The 24,922-nt window shown below is 40.1% G+C and overlaps 1 protein-coding gene across 8 annotated transcripts in view; it reads right to left on the bottom strand.

Annotated features, from left to right (window-relative positions):
• Positions 1-24,922, bottom strand: part of mef2d (myocyte enhancer factor 2d) — a 101,705-nt gene that overhangs the window by 32,007 nt on the left and 44,776 nt on the right. For 4 of the 8 annotated variants that reach the window (XM_087848394.1, XM_087848395.1, XM_087848396.1 and 1 more), the window contains exons 3-5: positions 21,814-22,017; positions 7,788-8,207; positions 63-294 (exon numbers count right to left, since the gene is read on the bottom strand). In XM_087848394.1, coding sequence (XP_087704520.1) covers positions 63-294; positions 7,788-8,207; positions 21,814-22,017 — 856 coding nt within the window. The remainder of the gene's footprint in view (positions 1-62; positions 295-7,787; positions 8,208-21,813; positions 22,018-24,922) is intronic. The other 4 variants (XM_087848397.1, XM_035908093.2, XM_087848398.1 and 1 more) reach the window with 2 other exon arrangements.

Below are 24,922 nucleotides of genomic sequence, written 5' to 3'. Positions count from 1 at the left end.
AGTTCACATTATCAATCCACACAGAAAACAGAGCATTTTATTTTGTTCATGCTGTTTCTTACCTGCACTGGCTGGCCGCTGTGGTAACCCTGGCGACACGGTGTTTCTCTGCAGAGCGGGTTGCTGTGGGGAAAGGAGCCGGGGATCTGTGAGGGTGGAGGTGACAAAGGAGGTGGTGGTGACCAGGGCGCCGGAAGGGTTGTTACTGAACTGAAGGGCCGCCGCTGCCGCTGCGTTCTGGTTGGATACTGGCACGGTGACTGGCATGGAGAAGGTGGGCTGAGGGACTGTAGACTGGTGGAATGACAGGAAGAGGGCAAAGGTTAGAGTGTGGCCATGTTTATCCACCCTCACATATAATTATATATTATAAAAAATAATGAACAGGTGATCAGTTAGTGATCAGCAGCAGTGCAAACAAGCCTGCAGGTCACACACACACGCACGCACACACGCACACACACACACACACAGCTGCAGCAATAAAACCGATCACAACGAGAAGAGTCTTCCCAAAACGAAACTTTAAAAAGTTGCACAACAAAGGAGAGTCCTACTTTAAAGCAACAACATTAAAAGAAACACAAGTGGAACATCTTCTGTTTTGCACGCTAATTATTGCTTCAAGAATTTGTAGCTATTCTTTCAAGCTTATTTCACCTTGATAAATATCTTTTTCATTTAAAGGGCAATTTGTTGTGAAATAATACATTCGTTAATTATTTCAGTAGTACAGAATTACTTGAAAAGTAGCATTTTTTTTTTTTTACCCCAAACACTTTATCTGATTTGAATTTGGCTCCTCTTCAAGACTGTCTCCTTTTGCTCTGCTGGGCAGCTTTCAGTGCTGTTGCAAAATTTGATTTTAATTAAAGAAAACGTTTGTATTGTAAATTTTATTGTACCTCCAATATACATATGAAGAAGGAACTTTTAATCCTTGCATAATGACTGATGTCTCCACTTCTTAAAGTTAAAAAAACAGTTAAAAAATAAATAAATAAATAAATAAATAAAATAAATAAATACAGGGGGGGAAAAAAGCACTCTTCCCAAAACTAGAGCTTTGTATTCCAAAACAGGTCAGTGCACAAGAATAAAAATAGTATACAAAAAAAATTGCAAAAGACTGATTAGCATTGGGAATATTTGTTTCCTACACTGATAGATATTTTCACCTGTTTAAAGAAAATCAAATTTAAAAAGCTCAAATGCTGACACAAAAATAACTTCTTAAGTAGATCTTTGTTTCTCAAAGAAATCATTTATCATCATTAGCATTAATGGCTAAAGTAATGAACAATAAACAGGAGTCCATGAATTCTGAATATCATATCATATGTTTTCGATCTAAAACTTTGCAGTTAGTAATAACTTTTAAATCATACCAGTAAAATATTAAAAATGATTCTTAATAACTGAAATCTACCTACACTGCATTGGTATTCTGTCACGGTGAAGATTTTTTGATTCTTTGCTTGTTTGTCAAGCTTCACTCTTGAGGCAGGAAATCAATTTAAAAGTATCAGACATGTCTGATGTTTGCCGTTTCTACTGTGGTTTAAAAGAACACAATTTTGTTTTGGAAATAAAACTCTTCAAAACAACCAAAAAACACACACATCAAATCTCAAACACACGCAGACGCACCCAAACGCAGACACGCGCACACTCACTCACTCAGTTGTCATGCAAGGTGACTTGGTGAAAAGGCCAAAAAGCTGTCTCGCCTTTCACTTTTCATGCCAGGTTAAAACTTGTCGCAGCAGCAGCAGCAGGTTATTGCATCGGGTTATTGGTGACATTTCATAGCGTGCTTGTCACATTCCAGCAGCATCCCCACCACCCCCACTGACATGTGCTCATCACTGGGGATTTAAGGAAATATTCAGCAGGAGCTTGCCTACCAAAATGGGCTTTACAATATCACTCTTGTTCTCAAAAATCCTGAAGACAGTCCAGCTTTTTGTTCAAAAACTTATCAACTGCACTTTTTTTTTCTTTAAAGAAATGATCAGCCTCATCACCTGAGTTGATGAAGTGGATGACCAGACGTCCCCGAGTGCAAAAAAAAAAAAAGAGAGAAAAAAAAGGAAAATCAGGGGCAAGGACCTCGGGTTGTCCAGCAGTCCGACCCATTTCACCCTGTTCCAACTCAATCTGAAATAAGGACTTCTATATATAGAATATGGGCCAGTGCTGCACTGTACTGTACTCAAACTGCCTGGGACCCAGTTTAATATCGAGGAGGACGAGGGCACCTTCCTGCCCTTGATCTCTACCTCTTTTCCCTCTGCACTGCATTGGAGATCACATGAAAATAAGGGAGTTATGGGACTGAAACCAAACCAAGTGCTGGTTTATTCAGTCAAATCTCAAAAATTGTTACTTAATCATAGTATTTCCTCAAACAACTAAACAACTTGTTCCCAACTAATAAAGTGGTCTTTTTATATAAACCTCAACAACAAAAATAATCATCTTTATTCATTATTTAATAATTAGGGTTTTTTTTCGTCACACAAAGTCTAAACAGAGTAAAAACTGGCCCTTTTTTCATAAAACAAACAACAAATTATAGTTCCACGAAAAACCTTTCAATTTATTCGCAATGTTAGCTGTGAAAAATGACTAATCTTTATTAAATCTTCCAAATAAGTGAAATGTAAAATTCACTCTTCAGCCTACAAAGAGGAAGTTTGGAAAGCAGGCTGTACAGAGAGAGCTGTAAGTGGCTAACAGGGAGAGTGAAGAGAACAGCTAACAGCATTGCACCACTGCACACAGGCTGAGCAGAAGGTAAAGGAAGGGCATGGATAAATGGGAAAGGGTGGACAGAGGTGGGGTTAATGCAAAGTGGGCCAGAGGTGTATGAACGCAGAGCATAAGGATCCAGAAAGAGTTTATCCCTACAGTGCTTGGGAATGTTTTTTTTTTCTTTTCAGTAATAGATTTCATTATATATTTTTTCTTACTGGGAGAACAACTACAAACAGAGGACAGAGCTGACAGAATACAAAGCAATCAAACTGTCACCTTTACCTGAGCCTGAAACACTCTACTTTCCCATTAATCAAGTCTAAAACTTACTAAACTACAGTTAAACTACGGTTAGAGAGAGAGAGAGAAAGATGGACTGCAGTCTGTATTTACAGATTTAAAGTTGGAATAATGGAACTGTGGCTTTAAATAAATTGACAATAAATAATAGCATTCAGGACAGAAAATATCACTGAAGACAATGTGACCTTAATGGTATATTTGTGGTGATTTGGAATTACGAAAAATAGGATTTGAAGAAATCGAATTAGACGTTAGAAGCAGAGTCAATTTTTAATAATAATATAATAATTAGAAATATTGTTTAAGCCACTTTAAACTGACCTATGAATCATTCAAACACAAGGTTAAGCCAAGGTATGAACCAGTGTTGTATCAATCAACCATCTATCAGCAGTCTTTTGCAAAAACAGAATTTGTTCCAAGTTTATCAGTTGAACTACAGAAGACTCTCAAAAATAATATATTTGGCAGGCATAAAACAGCATTTTTTTTACAAACAAGGTGATTCACCAAAAATTTTGCATATAGGGAAAAAAGGATAAAAGAGGGATAAAAAGCTGAGGTATAGCAAATAAGACGAGGACTGGACTGAAAAATCAGTGGCCAATCAAAACTTAAAATCTTTGGTTCAAATGTATGTTACTTATATGTACGGCCATCTGTAAAACATGGTGGACACTCTATCATGGTTTGGGGCTGGATTTAATTTCAACTAAAGAAACACAAAAAAAATTGACCCACCATGCAATACAATCTAGAAAGCATCTGATTGGTAAAATCACTATTTTTTCAGTAGAATATATCTACAGTAAGCATCTAGTTGAATAGAAAAATGTACACTAGAACACTATCAGTCAAGGATTGGCCTCCAAATACCTAAACACTGCTGAAGCAGTGTGGGATCATCTTAACAGAAATCAAAAGGCAGAAAACATTCAAAGAAGAGCTTTGAATGTCCTTCAAGAAACCTGGAGAACTATTCCTGACGACTACTTAAAGAAGTTCTAAGAAAGCTTGCGTAAGAGAGTTTAGTAGTTATACCAGGTATTGCCTTCCAAGCTTGTAATTGCATGTTTCAATAAATTGCTGTACCAACTTCCTATTATGCTTACTGAATATGAAAAATGAGAGATGCCTCAAGAGTACTATGCATACCTTAAAAAACAATCCTCTTCAGCTGTCTGTCTCTTTATTGGTACTTTGTAATACATTTAGCCATCGATTGTTTGCTGCTCGCCACCATTCCACAAGACCTTCATATCTGTATCAGCCTCTGGTTGCTAGGAGATTGGTGACATAACTCCAAAACCTCTTCATTTATTCTGTAAATATGAATTTTAAATTTGTCTTGACCCTGCTCTCCACTGTGCTACACTGAGAATTAATCCATGTCTTTGGCAAATTACAAGAGAATTTACATCTGCCCACTCTGACTCCATTTAACACTGCTGCTCCTAATTGCAGAAAGGAGGGTTAACTGGGTACTGCTCCTCATCCTGTGGATTTAGCACAGAGGATGGGAACCATAGAAAAAAATAACAAGAACCTGTTAGGTAAATAATTGACTAGGAGCTTTTCCAGAGGCTCATGTGAGGAAGCTTAAGGCCTCTTCTGTGTGAAGAGAACAAAAAGAGGGGAGAGAAGGCTAACCTATTTTCCCTCAGAGGAGCTCTCTCAACAAGGGTGTGTTTCCACGATGCAAGGGTAAATCAGAATGAATTAAACTCATGGCCTAGTTTCCCTTTTCCTCCCTCTTGTCCTGGAAGCCTTTGAAAGTTTTCTCTTTTTTTTTTTTACCCTTTTTCAACTGTAGGATTGTCACATCGTATTTGTAAGAGGCTGTAGATCTGAACACAGATGCAACATTGGAAAAGTGTTTGACGGACCTTTAGATGTCCCAGCAGTTGACCAGTAAATTAGCTTTAGTTGTTTAGTTCTATGCCCCCCCTCACTCTAATTTCTTTCCAACTTCACCGATATTTGATCCTAAATAAATAAAAAGAGGCTGAATGACTCGCGGCTCACCTTCTCCAAAACATCTGATTCTCACTGAAAATTGTTTTTTTTGCAGCTCTTAACAGAAACTATTAATAGGGATGCTGAGAGTCCTCATGCTTTCATGGCATGAAATTCAAAGCTAAACTAATCTCAAAACTAAATTAGATGTGATTAAGTGTGCAGCAGTTTCAATAACACCATGTTTCACTTGACATTCATTCCAAGCTTATACAGGAGACAAAACATTCAGCTTCTTGCTGAAAGGCACCATGGAGGTGGTTGTTAAAAGGCAGAAATCTATTTCTTATTCAATTTCCTGGCCCAGAATCTCAGAGCCAGAAAAGGATCAAACCAGGGGCCCTCCGGTTAGGACAAAAAAACAAAAACCCAAAGCTCTTTTCTCTTGCCTACTACAGTGCCAGTTTAACAGGAAAAGATACGTTAGCTGGGGGCTCGTTTAGCCAAGTGTCCTGCCCGTTCTCCCTCACCACTCTCTTCCTACCTTGGGAGGTATTTGAGTACAAGTGGGATTAAGCTTGTATATCCCGGCCCCTATCTGTCATGCTGGGGATTATGATGCTGAGGGGAGGAGTGGCAGGTGGTGCTGCATGTTTCTGATTACTGGTTGACCGTGAAAGGTGTGCTGGAAAACCAGACAGGTAGGCAGGCTGACTGGGACACCGAGGGGCAGAGTGATGTCGGGGCAGCTTGTCGCTAGAGTCATTTGCTAGCAGCGTTACGCTAGCATACAAATGGCATGAGCCAAGCGCTGCAGCTCTCTAAGTGCAGTAGATTGAATCCGCTTCTTCTTCTTCTTCTGTGGTTTTCTCTTTTGAGAAAGTCTTTTCAGAGCTATTTGTCTCACACAGCACAGAGAGGCTGATGGAGGCAGGGTGGATATCAGGAGGGGAGAGATTCACTGAGCTGATTAATCTGAGAGGCAGCTCATTTTCTCCATTATGCTCTGATGTATGTGAGATTTTAGTAAATTAATATTAACATTAGCGCTTGATGTCATTTTGAAGAAAGCCTTTTCTTCCCTCCAAACCACCAGCGTGTTTTTTATACTAGTTTTGTCCATAAAACTGCTTTTAATTTAACAAATAGTGTGTTTCAAGCCTTTAAACTGAAAACCAGGCGAAGGTATAGTCTTTCCATCGCTCTAGATGTAAACTAGATATGTAGCTGACAATGCATACATTATACATTGTTCATAATTATATACCTTTTCACAGTCCTATTTTCATATGCATATTAACAATTACAATTACAGCATGATTATGAGACTAGTCATGCATACCACAAAACAAGCCTAATACAGTAAAGAACAACAATAAGAAAAAAGAAAAACGCCTCCACCCCCCATAAAGGTGTAACACCAAAGGTGTGATTGTAGTAAACAACTGCTGCCTAACTATTCTGCAGAACCTCAAAGTGACTGTGTCCCATCCCAAGCGACCAATCAGGGGGCCGGCAGACAGGAAGAGGAGCTGTAAATTAAGTGCTAGTCATTAAAGTGACATTAATGGCATTATTGAGCAGAGAGGAAAAAATGAATCACAGAGAAATTGGCAAAGAAGTAGAGCGGTAAAAGGGGATTGGCAGAGCGCCAGTCAGGAGGCAGAACCTGGATAATGTCAGGAGCCCATCGGAGGAACAGGACTACACTGGGACTAAAGTGACCTCAGTAATGCTGCTAATAACAGCCGGTTATCAACTGCACTCTGGCTTTCTATGTGTTATCTGAGAAACAGACACAGCCCTGGTGGATACAGACTATCTGAAATTGCAACGCTCTTTCTTTAATGTTGCTAAGTATTACACAATTGGTGCATTCAGTCAAAAAAAAATAAAAGATCTGACTGCTCGAAGGCATGCTCCAAACGTGTTGATTATTACCATAAAACATGATTTCCCCTTGCGATATTAGTTGCTATGCCAACTTTTGTGAGAACCAGGGACCTAGTTATCGCTCCTCTCCCTCTGTTGTTTATTCTTGTACGTTTGCGAACTTGCAGAGGCATCAGAAACATTGTATTAAAAGCCATAATACTCCTGAGAATGGGCTTCGCTGTGATGACTGTAACTTCAGATGAATAATCACAGTTAGCATGCCCTATTTGGTGTCATGCTGCTTTTTTTAAGGATCACTTTCTGTCTTACACATGCGCAGCACTGCAAAAAACAAAACAAAACAGCAAAAAAAGAATATTATTTGTCTTTTTTATGACTCCTAGGAAATTTAACTGCAGAAAATGACTCTCCATGTACCCCATAAATTATGTCTATCTGAGTCTATCTCTTTAAAGTTATTATATTCGTGTTGGTTGTTGAAAAGACCAAACAACACTGGAAACACAACTTTAGGCTTTCTTACAAAAAAAAATAATACCATCCATTAATTAATGATGAATGTGAACATTAGTTAAAATTTTACTTTTAAGAGGCTTCCCTTATGAACTTGGCTGCTCTTATTTCTTGCTGAAGCACACACCATCAGTGGGGTGGGGTGGTTGTGGGTAGTGATTTGGGGGATGGGGATAGGTGCTATTGGTAAGCGGTGAAGTAGAGAAGGTAAAGGAGTGGGGAATGGTGAAGGCGAGTGCTCTGTGAGTAGTCAGGCCACCATCAGCAGCCGGAAATCTCCGGTTGTCCGGTCAGCGGCAGCAGCAAGGTACCAACATGAAGAGGGGGCAGGGTTACGCAGAGTGGTGGGAGGTACTCACTGACAGCCTATAGTTCTGCATCATTTTATCAAACTCCTCGTCAATTTTTTTGTATTTCTCTTCAGTGCGGGGGGTGAGGGAGAAGGGCTCCTCGGGGTCTGGGCTCTCAGAGTCCCGGTGCTCTTTCTTGTTCAGAGCCTTCGTTCCCCAAACAAAAGAAGAGAAGGTAGACAGGGAGAGAGAAAGAGAGAGAGAGAGAGAGAGAAAGAGAGAGAGAGGAAAGTAGAGAAAAAAGGGAGAAGAAGAAAAGAAAGGGTAGGTTAGATAAGGTGACAAAAATGTGATTGTACTCACGCCGTAGCGCTTGAAGAGGCTGTCCAGGTCCTCGGTCTTGCGGTCATTTAGCGGGCTTTGGTCGATGGAGTCGTCGCCGTCGGGCTCAGGGCTGTTGCAACCGTTAAAGCCTTTCTTTCGCAACGTCTGAAGCGGTTAAAGAGGGGTAGAGGAGGAGAAGGAAGCACATTTACATTTCATTTTTCCATGCACATATTGAAATTAGCACACAGTGAAAGATTTTCATTTCTCAAACACAAATGAACATCTTGATTGCATAAAATGTGCTGACTCCTACGCTATTCATTGTATAAACATGAGCCAGCTAAGGTCAGATGGAACAATTTGACCCTGATGATGACATAAAAAGAGTTTGTCTTTTTTTCCTTGCGGCACCTTCTGTGAGCAGAAAAGCTGCCTTACGGAACACACGTTCTCAACTTCAACCTTTGAAAATCCTCTGTCGATTTGTGAGGTCAAAGTTCGTAACATCTGCCACCCACCTGAAAGCAAGTTATTAAGGAAGAAACTGTACTTGCTTATCCAGCAGGTGCACTCAGGAAGTTATGGTTTAAAGGGCTGAAAAACTAGTCTTACAAGTCTTATTCCAACCGCAGAAAGCTTTCAAATCGGAGGATGTGGTCTGAGAGAACAAGGCCAATAAACTATGTGCATGTCAGAAGATACAGCGAGGCATCACACTTGTGCACACGTTGGCTAATCAACAGTGTTAGTAATTGGTGTGAAGCTTTGCACTGAGGAATGTGGTAAAGTAAAGCAAAGGGGTAAAGGGTGAGCTAGGAAGCATGTGCTGGTATTAGCACTTCAGCTAACGGCAGACAGGTTGCGTCAGTGTTCGCACACTTTGGAAAGGGCGAGAAATGGAAGAGGGAGACCGACGGGCGAGAGAGGGAGATAAAGAGGCTCTTATTTTGAGAGGATTCTGCTAAACAAGATTTGCTGTTAAGTAGCTTTGCCTGGTGGGCCCTTGACCACAGAGCCAAGCAGAGAGATCCTCGTAGCAAAATGGATCTTAAACTGGAGCTGGAGATCCTACTGTGGTCCAAATACAAGCTTTAGCCTTGAGTGGTGCGAAAAGAAAGAAATCCCTCGCCTTGAAATCTGTCCCAAAGGAAAAATAGACTATAACCATGGCCAAAAAAAAAAGAAAAGAAGAAAAAAAGACTCTAGTTCTCACTCCAGCAAGTCATTCCATCCAAAACATTTTTTATTGAATAAAAAAAAAAGGAGAGGAGGGGGCATCTGTCTGCGAAGCACTATATTTTAAGCTGCACTCTGTAGAAATCAACTGATTTCAAGAATTAACAAATGACCTTCAGTGTCTTACAAAAAAGAAGCATCATTAAGACATAGGAAAGTGGATGTTTAATGAACAAGCAATCACAGGAAAAGAATTTCTTTAAAAGCTCGTAAATCTAGTATCTAGTATTAACTGTAATGTGCAGTCATGTGAAAAAAGTGAAAAACTAAGTAAGCTCTTATTGCTTCCATTGGTATTATGAGATTAAGGTGCTGCTAATCATATGTGCTTGATTAGATGATCATCAGCAAGTGTGAGCACCTCTATAAAAGCAGGCATACAGATGTGAGCATCCCAGCAAATTCCCCCCAAAGTGAGACCGTGCAAAGCACAGAGAACAACAAGAGCTACATCTCAGAGTCTACAGGCCAAAGTCACAACTTTACAATTACAAAAACACTGAATGATTATGGTTGGTGTTGAAGGGCTGCTGGGAGAAAACTACTTAGGTGTGGAGATGTTTGGCCAAATTGCACCACATTTGTAGAAAACCAAACACGGCATATGAACACATAGAGCAAATACTAACAGTGATGATTCTGGCTTGTTCTGCAGATATGGGACCAGGGCATTTTTCAGTGATTGAGTCGACTATGAACTCCTCTGTATTACTGACTAAACAGCTAGAACTGGGTCATGCAACAGAACAATGATTCCAAGTACACCAGCAAATCTGGTGTCTCGATGGTGCAGTAAAACCAGACCTCAAGCTCACTGAAATGCTGTGATGGAACCTCATTGAAAGGTGTGAATAAACAAATGCCTTCGTACCTGAATGAACCCAAGGAACACTGGAAGGAAGAGTAGGCCAGAATTCCTCCACAACGATGTGAGAGAATCATAGTCACACGGAAAGTGATTACTTCAAGTTACTGCTGCTAAGAATGGCTCTACAAGCTACTGAATCATAGGGTTGTGCATAGTTTTTCCACAGTATTGTGAAACAGTCCTTTTTCATATGTAAGTGTAATTTGGGGGTTGAACAAAAACATGTAGTCTACCTAATTTGTAGTTGAGTACGTAAAACAAATAAAACCACCGGCATCTTCTGAAATTCAATTACACACAACATATAATGCAGGGCACTGTTACATGTATCACCCAACAGATATTATATTCAATAACTCATGCACCCTTTACTTTCTTTAATTAACAAGCACTTGCCGTGTCAGGTGCGACTATAGTCTAGTGGCGGTCTGATTAAAACCTAACCATGTGTTACATGAGTGCACAGCACACAATCATTGTTAAGTGAGAATGATTCAACTGCATGCAATTCAGCCTCTAAAGTGAAGCTGGCGGGAAGTCGTTGTATCGAGAGCTCCAGACTAAACCCCGAGGAGTAAGAGACAGAGATTCTTTTCATTTTTGATGTATTAGCCTGAAATCCTAAAAACAGGTGAGGGCAGGAGGGTAATGATGCCATTTGGATGTAAGGGTAAAAAGACTTTCAGTGTTAATAACAATACTGCTCTTTGATATGAATCTCATTAAAAACCAAAGCCGTTATTATTATCGCAGTGTCAAAGCTGCTTTTTTATCTACCCACAGAAACGGGTTATTAGAAAGATTTGTTCCAACATGGAGACAGTCTCCTGATTCAGCTGTTAACTCTCACCAGAACAAGTAAGCGCTCTGATCTGCAGCTTAATGTAAATTTCACACACAGGAGCAGCCACCATGCGCTTTGTTGCGCACAGTTCATAGAAAACACACTCTGCTGAGGCAGATGAGTGTGCGCACTGACCTAAAAATCGAGAGAATAAAAGAACTACATAAAATAAATAAAAATAGAACAACTTTCAACTTGACAATGACGGCGTGTGACAGAGGGCTGTGTGGAGGACGTGATAGAAGCGTGGACCTCCTGCCCTGACTGTCAGGACACAAAGAGATAAAGAGCCTGCAAACAAAACTGGGATGACACCGAAGCCATGTTGGTGCACTGTTCACATGTAGTGACACACATTTGTACTTGGATACTTGTGAGGAGAGACAAAGTTCCAGTTTTGCATTTCCTAAGCCTAATTTAAAAGTAGATGGCTACACCAACCAAAAAATAAATCTCCTTCAATTTAAGCTTTAGTTCAATTAAAACTTAATCCTACTTTGATAGATCTGCGACCAAAGCGTCATCAAATATCAGTCCTCATTAGAGTTGATATGATGAACAGGGCCAAAATACAAATGGATTTGGTGATCATATACTTTTTTTTAATAATAAGAACAAAAATAATGACAATAAGACCAAACATGCAACCGTCTTTGGGGTTTGGACAAAATTCCCTAAATGCCCTCGATCTTCTTAAAATTGTCCCATTTTAAGTGTGATTCATTTGTATTTCTGTACTTGATTAAATCTGGCATTATTTGTCATAAAGATGCAGCTATCATGCATATGCTATTAAGGCGCCATGTGTTATTAACTCTGACACAAACATCATTTCCCCCAAAGGACAATAAAAACAAGAACAATTATGCCATTTCTTACAATGCTTCCACTAACGCTTCCAATAAGGACAGTGTTCATTCATTTTCATTGTCTTTATGCCATCGTGGCAATAGATTCACCAGTTTTTACCTAGTTGGCATACAAACTTACCTTCATCTGTAACTTCTTCAGCACGTAGTACTGAAGTCGAAATGCTTCTGCTTATTGCTTTTCCTAATTTGAGGCCGTAATTATCCACTGAGATTGCTAGCTTACTCTATTTTCTGCCAAAGAAGCAGGCCATGGAATAAGGTCAGAATGACACTGCATTTCAGTTCCACTGAAGTACAAAGCGCCCGACCCATAAATCAAAAATCTGAACGGATCACCACTGGTCAAATATTCCTTTGCTTCCTCTCCATCTGACACTTTCAAATTCATATAAAAAGCAACAATCCTAATGGACACACTGACATATGGATGCAAACAGACGTACAGTAGGCTTCCTTCTCACACTGTCTCCACTTGCTTTCACACACACTTGATATTTTTTGGACATCATAGGCTTGCCTCTCTGTCTTTCTCTCATGTAAACTCCACTGATATTTTGTGAACATTACAGTGTAAACATGGGCATCTTTCCCCCTCTCTCACTCTCTCTCACTTTCTTTGTTTGTTTTCCCACTCTCTCTCAGACTGAACATTTTGTGTTACATTGCATTACATTCACATTCTCTCTTTCGCTCACACTCGCACACACACCCCTCTGTTGTGCACTGATCAGCTTGTCTCTCAGTCAGCCATCTGTTCACCTGTCCGCTGTCTCCCTCTCTCCCACTTTCCCTCTCGCTCTCTCGCTCTATTGTGTTGCCAGGGTAAGATTCACCCTGCAGAGCACCACGCCAGCCTCTAACTGGCTATGACTGCTCGCAAGCCCCGCCCCCACCTCACTCTCTTCGTTCCCCTCTGGCTCGCTCGCTCGCCCACCCGCCTGTCCGCCCGCCCTCTGTTTCCAGCTCTCCATGAAACGCTGCTGCTGCTTTGTCCTGTCTCTTTTTGTCTTTCTCTCGGCCTCTCATCTCTCAGCCCACCACCTTTAACGTAGCTCTCGCTCGCTCACAGTGCAAGTGCAAACTCTCGCACTTGTCCTTCTGTGTTTTTCCACCCTTAACATCTCTCGCCATTGCTTCCTTGAAACGTCTCCATACGCAATACTCCCCAGTCGCTCATTTCCTCTCATCAACCTTCATTCTCTCCTGTTTCAGTTTCTTTCCCTCTCCTCTTTTGCCCTGTCTCTTGTTCCCAGAGCTTTTCCCATCATTATTTCCTTCCCTTTTCCTCTCTCTTTCCTGCTCCAACCTTTTATCCCTTACTCTGAAAATGTGTTTGAAGCCTCTATGTGTCTAAGTCGTGAGTGAAAGTCACTGTACGACTGCATGCATAGTGTCAGTATTTGACGTTTGATAACAGTGGCAATAATACTTTGAGTGTATCAGGTTCCCGTCCTGGTTTTTTGCATTTCCTTTTCTTTTTCAGCTTTATTGTCACATTCATTTGGAAAGTGCCAGAAAAACAGACCTTACCTAAAACATACATGTGTGTTTGGGTGTCACCATATCTAGCCATGTATAAGTTTAACAGATACACACACTGCCTCTGGAAGCAACTCTGGGCTCTGTGACTTGGACACTTTGTGAAGTGGGAAGGCCCAGATATGAAACTGCCGAACAGCACCGCTTGCACAGTTTTCCTGTTTAGCCACTTTAGATGTTTAAATTCTTATCTATGATAAAGTAATTGTTCAACATGGCAAAAAGACTATGAAACCTATCTTTGTTATCAAGAAGAACAAAGAGTCTTGCAACTGATAGCGTAACCTCTACACAAACCTAATCTCAACATCATCAAGTTAACTTGGAATCAGCTGTAATCCACAGAAACTTTGGCCAGTCCTCCAAAACAACTGGAACAATCACAACTGCTTTAAGAACAAAGGAGGGTCGGACTAATCACTGATTTGTACTGTACTTTAACTAAAGTTAAAGGATGGGAGTCACCAAACTATTGTCTGGTGTTCATAAGGCCACTGATCACTCCTCATTAGAAAAATTTATCTGGGAATTACAAACCAATTTCAGTACTATGGAGGCAAATAAGACAGATAAAAATACAACTGATTTCTAAAGTTGCATTTACTTTACATACGAGTACCAAATTCCCACTTTGACTCAGTGTTGCTGTGCTGCAGGTCAGCACAGAATCAAAATCTATGTAAAAGGAAGGTGGCCACTTGACTGGATGAATTTCGAAATCTATTCAGGAACCAAAGACTGGATTTTGTTCTTCATCACTTCTAACAGAAGTATATTAGGAAGGGATGTTTTAGTGACAAACATGAACATGAAGGATAAACAGAATATTAACAGAGACATGTAAAAATCTTTCCTTTAACTGATTATTATAGTTTTCTAATCTCACTTTTATTTGCCCAGTACAGTATGTTCTGTTTATTGTTAGGCTTTCTTTTAGACTATGACGGTGCAGGTTATATGGTCCCAAAAGTACTTAGGGAGCAGTGCAGAGTCCCTGCTGTCTAGGCCTGGTAAGTGCAAAGCAAACTGTAATGTCAACTCTCATTGTGGCTTGTCAAATACAGAAATGCAGAAGAAAGTCTCTCTCTCTCTCACGCATGCAGCCCCCTACAGTCAGTCATTTGGGGCATCATATCCACAGTCTCAGCACAGCAGTGGCTGCCAGCCTCCTCAGATGTTGTATTATAGATCAGCACTTGTTGTTTCTCATGTCAGTAACCTGCCAAGCTGTGAGACGTGAGGAAGTCATGTCCTCGCTCCCCACAAAAAACACACACTCGCTATCGTGCGGGTTCAGAATGTATTTTTTTGAACACCTTGTTAAAACAGAAAATTAATAAATAAAATAAAATAGAACAGAAAAGAACGTAAATGCATTTCCTCGTCCTGCTCTCTGTCACTTTTGTATTTAGATTAATTATGCTTCCTGTTCCTAGTGCTCCCCTGTGTAAAGTATTAATTATGCATTAATTTCAGGGTCAAAAGCGTGACATGAAAATATAAATGAAAACTCAACTATATGTTATGCATTGTGATGGTCTAACTAAGTGGGTTTTTTTTTCTAATTGAAGTATAAAATTCAGGAATTCAGGTTGGATTAATCATTTAAACATTTGGACAAAGTTTTGTTTATGACTTCCTCTAATTTCTAACCATTTAGTTTATTAAAAACCATCACTGCACAAACAGGCATTACCCCTCCAGCTCTCACTGGAATTATTTGTCCATGAAAATAATGGACTTCTCCCACTTAGCCCTCAAGAGGCCTCTGGATGGTTTGCTATGTATCAGAGGAAGCTGATCGTGCATGATGCCCTACGTCAACTACACATGACCTGTAAGCCAATCAGTCTTATTGATATATGACCGCCTACACTAATGACAACTAAACAAAATATTCCAAAGCCTATTTTTCTGCCCTCTAGGAGTATGTGTTCCTCATTCAGAATCTCCATAACACGACTCAGTGAGTCACATATTTTATAATCAAGGACTTCCAGTACTTAATATTGTTTTAATGAAATCTTGGCCCCTTTTCAGCACAGGGCTGTTAATTATTTCGTATGGTCAGGATCTCTATTCTGAACACAATGCTGTGAATGTGTGGTATAATACTGACCATAACTGAAGGCATTATATTGCATTCCTTAACCTTGAAGTTCAACTGCAAAAAACAGTGAAGTAATAATAAGAAATAAATTTGAATAATTTTGAGGCAATGACTAAACATTAGACAAGTTTATATCTTGGTTTCAAATCAAGTTGTGTGAATGTATCAGGTCACAAACCCCCCCAAAAAATCTAATTTAAAAGGGAGAACACATTAAAATTCTACTTGTAACGTAAAAAAAAATAATAAATCCAAAAATCCTAATTATGGTTGAGCTTTGGGCCTTTCAGACAAGTTTTGTGGTTCAGAAACTTGGAAGAAACAAAACCCAGTAAGAGTGGTGACCACTAATGTAAGCACCAATAAACCTTCCTATGACCTCTTCTACTCCAGATTAGGACCTTGGGCATGGCAGGTCTTAGCAGGAGGACCACAGAGTTCAGACAGCAAAGAAGGATTATATGAGGAGCATCTACCGGACAACACAGGCATCAGCTTTCTGCGAGAGGACGTCAGAGGAGAAGTGGGCATGCAACTCTGCAGGGTGGTGAATTTCTCACTGTGCACTAAGTGGGGTAATCTGGGGTTGTATACTATTTGTTTGAAGCGCTAGGGCTATTGTAGCAACAAACTCAATCTGTTGCTTAGTAGGAAAATACTGACAAGTAATGTTTCGCAATATGTGAGTCTCCCCTGGCTGCAGCCCAGGAGGATCAGGGCGGTGCCCAAAGTCCTTAAGCACGAGCATTGAAGCTCTTGGTGAGATCCGTCTTCCCTGAGCCGCTTAAAGGAAAAAGGGCATCCCCCTTCTCCGCCCATCTTGCTTTCTCTCCTCAGCTATTCATCCCCACTCTTTTAGCATTGCGCTCGCTTGTGTTCCCTCTGTCTCTCGCTCACTTCCCTTCTTTGCCCTGATTGGGATCTGCAGTCAAGCGGATTAACACATTCTGACAGGAGAGGCAGGCTGCCCACACACACTTTCAAGCAGCACGTGCATCTCAGAGAGAGGCTGTGTGTGCATATGCACAGCCTCTCAAGCTTGCACTGAAGTGAAGGAATGTCTAACTGTGTGATGAATAGAGTCCACACACCCACACCCATATACACACCTCAATATGAACTTAAGTGCATCTAGGCATTTAAGGCCAGAGGTGCATGCATGTACAGCATAGACAGAGCAACATACACGAAGCATAGACTGTGTACGCACGTGCACGTATCCGTTTGAGTGTGCCTGCGTGACTATATCCACACTTCATAATTTATACTCAAAAGCACTTGCAGAGGCAGAGCAGCAAATGGGCACATTTTGAGACTATCCAATTATCCCCTCTCTCTTCTCCCTCTCCCTCACTCTCGCGCTCCGTCACTCGGTGTGTCTCAGCTCTGTCCTTGACCAGCGATGTTACACCATGTGCCAGTGCAGATAATCTTTAATAATTATTGTATAATTCGCCAATCTTGTCACACTGACTGTTCGACTGTACAGGGCACCACTGAAAGCCCCTAACCCTCTATGTCTGTAACGCACGTCCAGTCACAGTTGTGGCATTTAAATGTACAAAATGTACAAAATGATCATTATCATTTATTGCACATGGAAATAAAAAGTATTTTACAATAATCACAAGTCTGTTCAAGCTGTTTAAACTGCTGTTCTCTTTTGGACAAGAACATGTTAACAGATTTAGGTCATTTTTACTTTGCAAATTTTCTGCATTTCTTAACAGCAGTTATTTAATAAAACTAAATAATTCCTGCTAGTGTTTCACAGTAAGAGCCCTTCAGAGAAGTAAAGACATTGGGCTCTTCTCCCTTATAACTTGCCAAGAAAATATCTAATGAAATCTTAGTCAAAACTGAGTTATTAAAAGGATACATGTGATGATCTATATTCATTCTAGTAACGAGTACTTTGAGGACATCCAAAGCCAGATCTATCTTATTTCGCTGTGTCACAAAGCTCCATTGTTTATCCAAAAACTTTCAGCAAGCCACACATTTGTACTGGGGAACTTTTCCTTTCATTGCCACAAACACAGACATTGTTGAGTACTTTCTTTTAACCAAATTCTACATAGACATTCCTAACTTGAGCACCCAGCTTGTATTTATCTGCCAACAAGTCCCCAACAAATACACTGTTCCCTACGGACAAATGTTTACAATAACTCTGCTTCCAAAAAAGGTGATTACACTGTGTGAAACAAAATTCAATGATTTGCAAATGATTAAAAGCCTGTAAGTGATTTAAAAAAGTAAAAACAAAATGTTAAAACTGAGAAACGCTATTGTCAGTGATGTTCATTTTGAATTTTATGCCAGCAAAAATGCTTTAAAAACATAGGACCGGGGGCATGTTTACCACTGTGTTGCATCATCTCTTTTTTTCAAATGTTTTGTCAGCCAAATGTTTTCCAATTTCCAGCTAATGCAGAATATCAGCTCCTTAACAGCTGTCAATGGTTCTGCTTTTCAACAACCTGTTTTGGAGCTAAATATTACACATTTCCCTCCACTACATTTATGCAATGGTTGTATTCACTCATTACCTTGGAGATTTAAGTTTCCCACAGAAAAAGTGACAAAGACACATTTAAATAAGCTGCCGTTTTACTTAATTGCTATTTTGTGCAGCTATTGGCAGTACACTATATAACGTATTCTGAAAAAGGTTCTGAGGGCTTTTATTTTTTAATACTGAAATGACTCATGCTACTCTACTGGTAATGTGAAATAGCAAGAATTCATGGAAAATGTCAGGGGCAAACGACACTGATACCTGCCCAACGAGGTGGTGTTTAATGCAGTTCATCTGTGGAAGGGGACAGCTGAGGACAAATGCTGGCGAATGTTGCTTAATGCCTCCTGGCTTATGAAGAGAATGGGTGGCGGGCAGTATAAAGGCCGGTATAGGAAGGAAGCTCCCATGTAGGACACACACACACACACACACACACACACACACACACACACAGAAGCTGACACAACCAAGAGGCTCACCAAGCCTGAATATTGTATGAGGCGTTCTCATGGGCCACTGCAGAGCGTGCAAACAGAAAGAGAGGTGGACTTATGCATGCACACATACACACTCAAACATAGATACACACACACACACTAATGAACACACAAAAAGAGACAGAATGAGACAGAGTGGCACACTCGAAAACACAAACACATGTACGCACACAAACAGAGCCAGTGGAGCTTGAGCTGATGTGGCCCGGAGCAGCCCAACGCCCAGCCACGACACACACACACACACACACACACATGCACTTGCATACACTTAAGAGCCATCTGCAGCTGAAGATACAGCCTACAGAAAGGCTTTACTGCTGACACTCTGAGACAGACAGAAAGAGAAGGACAAGAAAGAAGGGAAAAACTGTCGTGACCGAGTGAATCAGGAGATTAGGAGGAAGCGAAGCCAGGAAGGGTAGAAGGAAGAGAGAAACTGACAGACAGAAAGGTGAAGGGAAAATTATGGCCTCAAACTCTCAGTCTTACCTTCAGCCCACTCAAACACAAAACTGCTTCACCAACACTTTCACTGAGATTTCAGCAATTACTGAATGCAAGCCCTTATTGGATGAAATTCCCCTTAGGAGCATTCTGCTCAGGCCCCAAAGATTTCATGCCTCTACACAACCAAATAATAACCAATAATGACAAATCCCAAATCACAAAACTCAGGAAGTTTAGGAGTATGTTCAGACAAAGTCCCCTTTGTGAAATAAATTAGATAAATCTGTTATTCATTGTATTTTCTTTAGGCTTAGTGTAGCAAGGCTGGCAAATTCCTTTTAGTCCATGTGCAATTTTAGAGTGCTACTTTGGCCATTTCTGATGAGAACCAAATGATCCCATCAACAGAAAAACAGATGGAAATCAGATCTAGTTGAATGTGGAATTTACTTTCTGCTATATATGAAGTAATTCAAGCTTCAAGTATGACCCTCTCTTGTATTCAAGGAAAATGGTTTCCCAACAGTTCTGGTCTGAAAATCTTTTTATAGTCAGAAATTCCTCAAGAAAACTGTTGGAAAGAGGATTTAATCTCACAGCCAGAGAATACTCAGATGCAAACCCAGAGCTGGGACTTTTGTGATCCAGGACCTGAATTCAATCAATGAGTCCTTCAGGTAGGTTCCTACAATGGAAAATAGCGCTCTCCATTCAAAAACACCTTTAGCACATAACTGTAGCTAGCCATTGATTTAGGTGTTTGTGGACAGTTTGAGAGAACTTGGAAAAGAATTACGCCTTAAAGCAGCAGTTAGAGGTCAGATGAGCTTCTGAGCACTTCATAAATCGAATCAAACAATGTTTGCAGCCTGTGGGTTTCTTCCAATAACGTATTTGAAATAGCCTGAAAGAGGGAAATAAAACTCATCATTTGCTGTCAAAGTTCATCACCCCAGGGACACAGGTTGGTATCGCTTGCTTCATAAATGTAGTGAATCAAAAACTAGTGGAGAACAAAAGGTTCGAATAATATTTATTGCTGTAGCATCAATCTCAATTTTATAGGACTACGTTCTGCAATTTAGAAGCAGCTGATAAAAGAGGGAATCACTCCCACTCTATTGTGTTTTTGTTCTCAGGCCATTGCCAACACAAGGTTTTATTCCAAAATCATAAGGGCAATTTGACAAAAAAATCAGATTGGGAAATTGCTGTTGACACAGATCAGGTAATGCTAGTGCCCAACTAATAATGGCCGAAATCCATTCATGAGCTAGCCATCTCATTTTCTCAAACCTTGCTGTTTTGCTGTGTGTTGTTTGAAATACGATTTAGCCCGAGCATTCAACATGACAGTAAAGCCACGGCGGTGACTGCATGTTGACAATGTTTGTGGTTGACTGATCGTGAACTCCTGCAGCAATATTCAGTGAGAAAAAAAACCTCAAAGCCAGGCGAGATCCAGCTTTAAGTCAACGCTCCATATGAAGCGTAAGTGCTGTACTGCAGTGTACACGGCTCGCTGAATCATACCTAACCATCTCGTGTTGAATTCATAAGAGGGTCCTTATGTATAAAAGGGTCAGCAAGGCATGTGAATATGTTCCATGTTCGCCTGACAAGCTCCAGCGAAGCCTTTTCCCACAGGGAGGAAAGACGTTAGGAAGCAAATGGATTCCTATTACAAAAACATAAAAATGGAACTGACGGACTGCCCTCACACTTTCTCTGCTGACCTAACCGTTGACCTCTCTTCTAGTAAATATGTAAATGAACAAAGATTATTTTTCTCAGAAGGTTCTTCCTCTAACTGGTGGGCATTTTATGCTGAAGTGGTTTCCAACTGGTTCTAGGCGTTGTCCTTTGGCTTGTTGGTGTTTTGTTGTTGTTGTCAGAGAGGTCTCCAGGTAACAATACGACCAAAGCCAGAGTGTTAAGGGGGGCGGGGGATAAGACGGGGAGGCCCAGCTGTTCCTATCTCTCTACTCCCATTAAGCTCAAAGGCACCAAGCCAGAATCCAACCATAAACAGCACTGGGACTGACTGGACTCTACAATTCTGAACTGGGCAATAGTAAAGAAATACTAAAATATATGGTTACTTTTCAGTAACAAGGGATTTAAGGAAAGAACAGTGGGTTATAAAAAGCTTTTTAAAAAATGTAATGACACCTCTAAAAATGCGGTGTTCAACCACTTCAGTTTCTTAAAGCCTAATTTATAATGCATAACAATTTAGAAGAAGGTTAGATTGCTACAAACACTGAAGGTTAGTGTGACTTTGGCTTCTTTATAGATTAAACAAGATGTAATATATCACATCAGCTGATTTTTTTTAAGCTAAGCTACCTTAATCACCCTCTGCCTCTAACCTGCCTACAAGTAAACAGGCATGACAGTGATATCAATCTCTAATCTTATTCTTGGGAAGAAAGTTAATCAATACACATCTGAAAATGTCCAGCTTCCCCTTTTAATGACTTGATGTACAATAAACTATGATACTCAAAGCCTTATTGCAACAGAAGGCAACACAGTTTGTTCAGGAAGTGTATCTAGGTCAAGATTACCTTAAGCCTAGCATCTGCTAAAATAAATAAATGTATTAATTAATTAAAATAAAGGTAATCAAATGGAAAAAAAGACATTGAATGGACCTTAATAAAGGTTTAGTCAAGAAGCACCTATGAATGAAAATGTATGGACCAACATCAGAAGAGGGAAAAGTGGACCTTTTAAGGATGTTAAAAAGATTTTGAGGTGTGTTAAAGACTCAGTTGTTTCCTGCTGTTTGACCCACTGCCCTCCCTCCCGTCTCCACGCTTTACCTCGATAATGTCAGCGTTAGTCCGGCTCTCGTGTGGCTCGTTGTACTCGGTGTACTTCAGCAAGACCTTGTCCATGTCAGTGCTGGCATACTGGAACAGCTTGTTGGAGTGGTTAAAGATGATGAGAGCGATCTCGCAGTCGCACAGGACGCTCAGCTCGTAGGCCTTCTTCATCAAACCAAACTTCCTCTTGGTGAACGTCACCTGATGACAAAAACGAAAACTGAGCTGAGAGAGCTCTAACACAATCTTAGTAAAATTATTCATAGTTCCCTAAAACAATTGTAATTTTATAACATTATAAACGACACTCTATTAATGAAGTTAAACTGAAATGAAAACAAGGGCATTATCTACATATTCTGACATTTTATTTCTTGTTCTAAGGCAAAAAGGTTTTCATGGAGCCTCTTGGTCCTGAATGATGGTGTGGGCCACGGAGCTAGAGTGTGGATCTGGCAACAAGCCACAGATTATAGATTTTTAGTGAAAGATCTATTTCAATTTTCACGAGAGGAAAATTTTCTTCAGGGTCTGTTTAGAGTAATGTTCACTTACGAAATTAAAATGTCAAAATGTACAGGTCGCAACCATTTACAAAAAAAGAAAGAAAGAAAGAAAAATACATGCTGATAACCATATTTCTTTCATTCAACCCAAATTACAACCAACGGTAAGACAAACTAGATACTAAACCTAAACTAAAGCCAATATTTTGAAAAGGATGCAGGCGGTGCACATAAGTTCTACTCAGCATTTTTTTTTTTACAAATAATAAATAAAAGAAATGAAGCAAGTGAAAGGAATTTTGTTATTTCAGCTTGAAATACAACAAATTTTGAATGTGTTTGAATAAAAACATATAGATATAAATAAAAAATCTGTTCACCAGAATTAAAAAAAACTATAATCTGCAAATAAGACACAAGGCGTGATGAAACTGAAAGGAACACACTGGGAAATCTGTCAAATGCTGAGAGTAAAACTGATGCTAAATATGACTGTAGAATAAGCGACAGCTAGCATCTGTCAAAGCTCCCCTAAAGCTCTCTAATTGTCATGTTATATCCAGTTTTATCTGATGAAAAACCAAAGAGTGAAACTGACAACTTGCAGCTTTACAGTAAATTATCTGACCTCACTGTGACTCTCAATCTTGGCAGGAAAGTAAAAAAGCACATTTACGCAAATGTTGAGCTTTTCACCCTCAAGACCTGACTTAATATCATTTTGGACCAGAGCCATTCAAACCAACTTATTCTCAGTTAAACTGAAAGTGTAATTTGAGCTTTTTGCACTTCCAGACTCTAATCACGGCACAAATCGTGCGCTGAAGCGTACGGTTTGTGTATCTGAGACAAAGCAAGACTGACTGCATGGAAGCACTGTGTATTAAACATACAAGATAGAGACATTTTTAGGAAAAAAAAGACTTCTAGACAGAGTGTCTAAACATGGTCTTTCAAGTACTCAGATTGTATTTTGTGCACAGACTTTCACTTCAGTCCGTACACTCCTTTCTCTCCCGTCACACTCGCTCTCTGTCGCTTTCACACTATGATATGCTCTTTTCCATGCTCTCTTTCTATGTCACACACTCTCTCCTGCTCTCTTTTCCGCACTCTCCTTCTCTCACACGTTATTTCTCCCTTTCCCTTATGCACACACACACACACACACACACACACACACACACACACACACACACACACACACACACTTGTACAAGCCCGCTCAGTTGTGAACAAGCTGAACAGAACTGGGAGTGTTGCTAAAGCACAGGGTCCCTTGTTGTCTGCCGGTTGGCTTTAGAAGCGCTTCCCTGCTATAACCAACTGGTATTTACAATCCAGAGAGATTTGGCTTTGTTTGGATTAAACACACAGGATTGCACAAACACAAACACATGCAAGGAGAAGAAGATTAGCAGAAGAAAAAGAAGAAAAGGCTTCAGGTACTGCTACAATATCGAGCATTTGATATGGGAGAAATGGAAATAAAAGTCAATGTGTACACAGATGGTGTTGAAGAGGCAGAAAGATTTCAAGCATGCTGCACTTCAGGCCCCACCCACGAATGACATCAACACATTTTCCATCAGACGTGCAAGCCAAAAACCTGCTGTGACATCAATGATTGTGGCTGTGACCTGAAGTGCAGCATGCTTACAAGTTTCCTGCAGCTTCCTGCACTTTCTTATGTAACCTTAAGTCCTAAAGTCCCTTTAAATCTTTGATTCTTATTCTTAGAAAGCTTTTTGTTCTGTACATCTGGAGATTGGTGATGTTTACTTAGGGAGAGGGAGTCACATGTTTGACCTTGAAGATTTTTAGCTATTTTACATTAATTTCAGCAATGGACCGATTGGTTTACTTTGTTTGCTTTTAAATTGGAAAAAAATCAAGAATATTTCTGACATTTTTAATATTTAGTGAAGTGTTTTTACAAACGTTGCACTGATTTCACTGCAATTTTTTACAGATATTCGAGACCTTTAAAAAAGTCTTCATCAAAATTTAATCGCATTTACTAGGCTTTTAAGAGCAAAACTGCAACCCTAATGGAATAACCATCTTCTGGTTTTATGTTTAAGAGCGAGAGTGTTGAGCTGTTTTTGTCCATTTATGGTAATTACAATGCATTATAATATATCTGTTGCCAAATAAACGTATTAATGATATTCTGATACTGCCTCTAGGGTTTACCTGCATCGACAGAGGCCACATTTCTGTGGCAGAAGGCTGCTCCGCTGGCAGCTGAGTTCTGAACTGAAACTATAATTGAAATGAATTGAATACAGAAAGAAAGAGAGAACAGATAGAGTGGTGGAGATAAGATAGAGACACTGAGGATGAAAGCAGGAAAAGCAGCAAGTGAGACCTTCAATCTGTGCATCGTTCTCTCCTACAATCACTTCATCTCTTCCATCTCTTGCTCCTTTCTGCACCCGACATGTTTAAGCCTCCCTCATCCCTCCTTCTCCTCTCTTATTTTCTCGCCCTCATTTTCTCTTCCTCTCTTCTCTCTCTCTTGCTTTTTCCACATCCTCCCTTCCTCCCTCCCTTTGCACTCGCTCACTCATTGCTTCCTGCTGCCACAAATCAAATTA

This window comes from Neolamprologus brichardi, chromosome 11, assembly GCF_056152115.1.
Source record: "Neolamprologus brichardi isolate AB-2024 chromosome 11, ASM5615211v1, whole genome shotgun sequence".
Classification (NCBI taxonomy): domain Eukaryota; kingdom Metazoa; phylum Chordata; class Actinopteri; order Cichliformes; family Cichlidae; genus Neolamprologus; species Neolamprologus brichardi.
The sequence above is the reverse complement of the archived record's forward strand: the minus strand, read 5'-3'. Positions and strand labels throughout refer to the sequence as shown.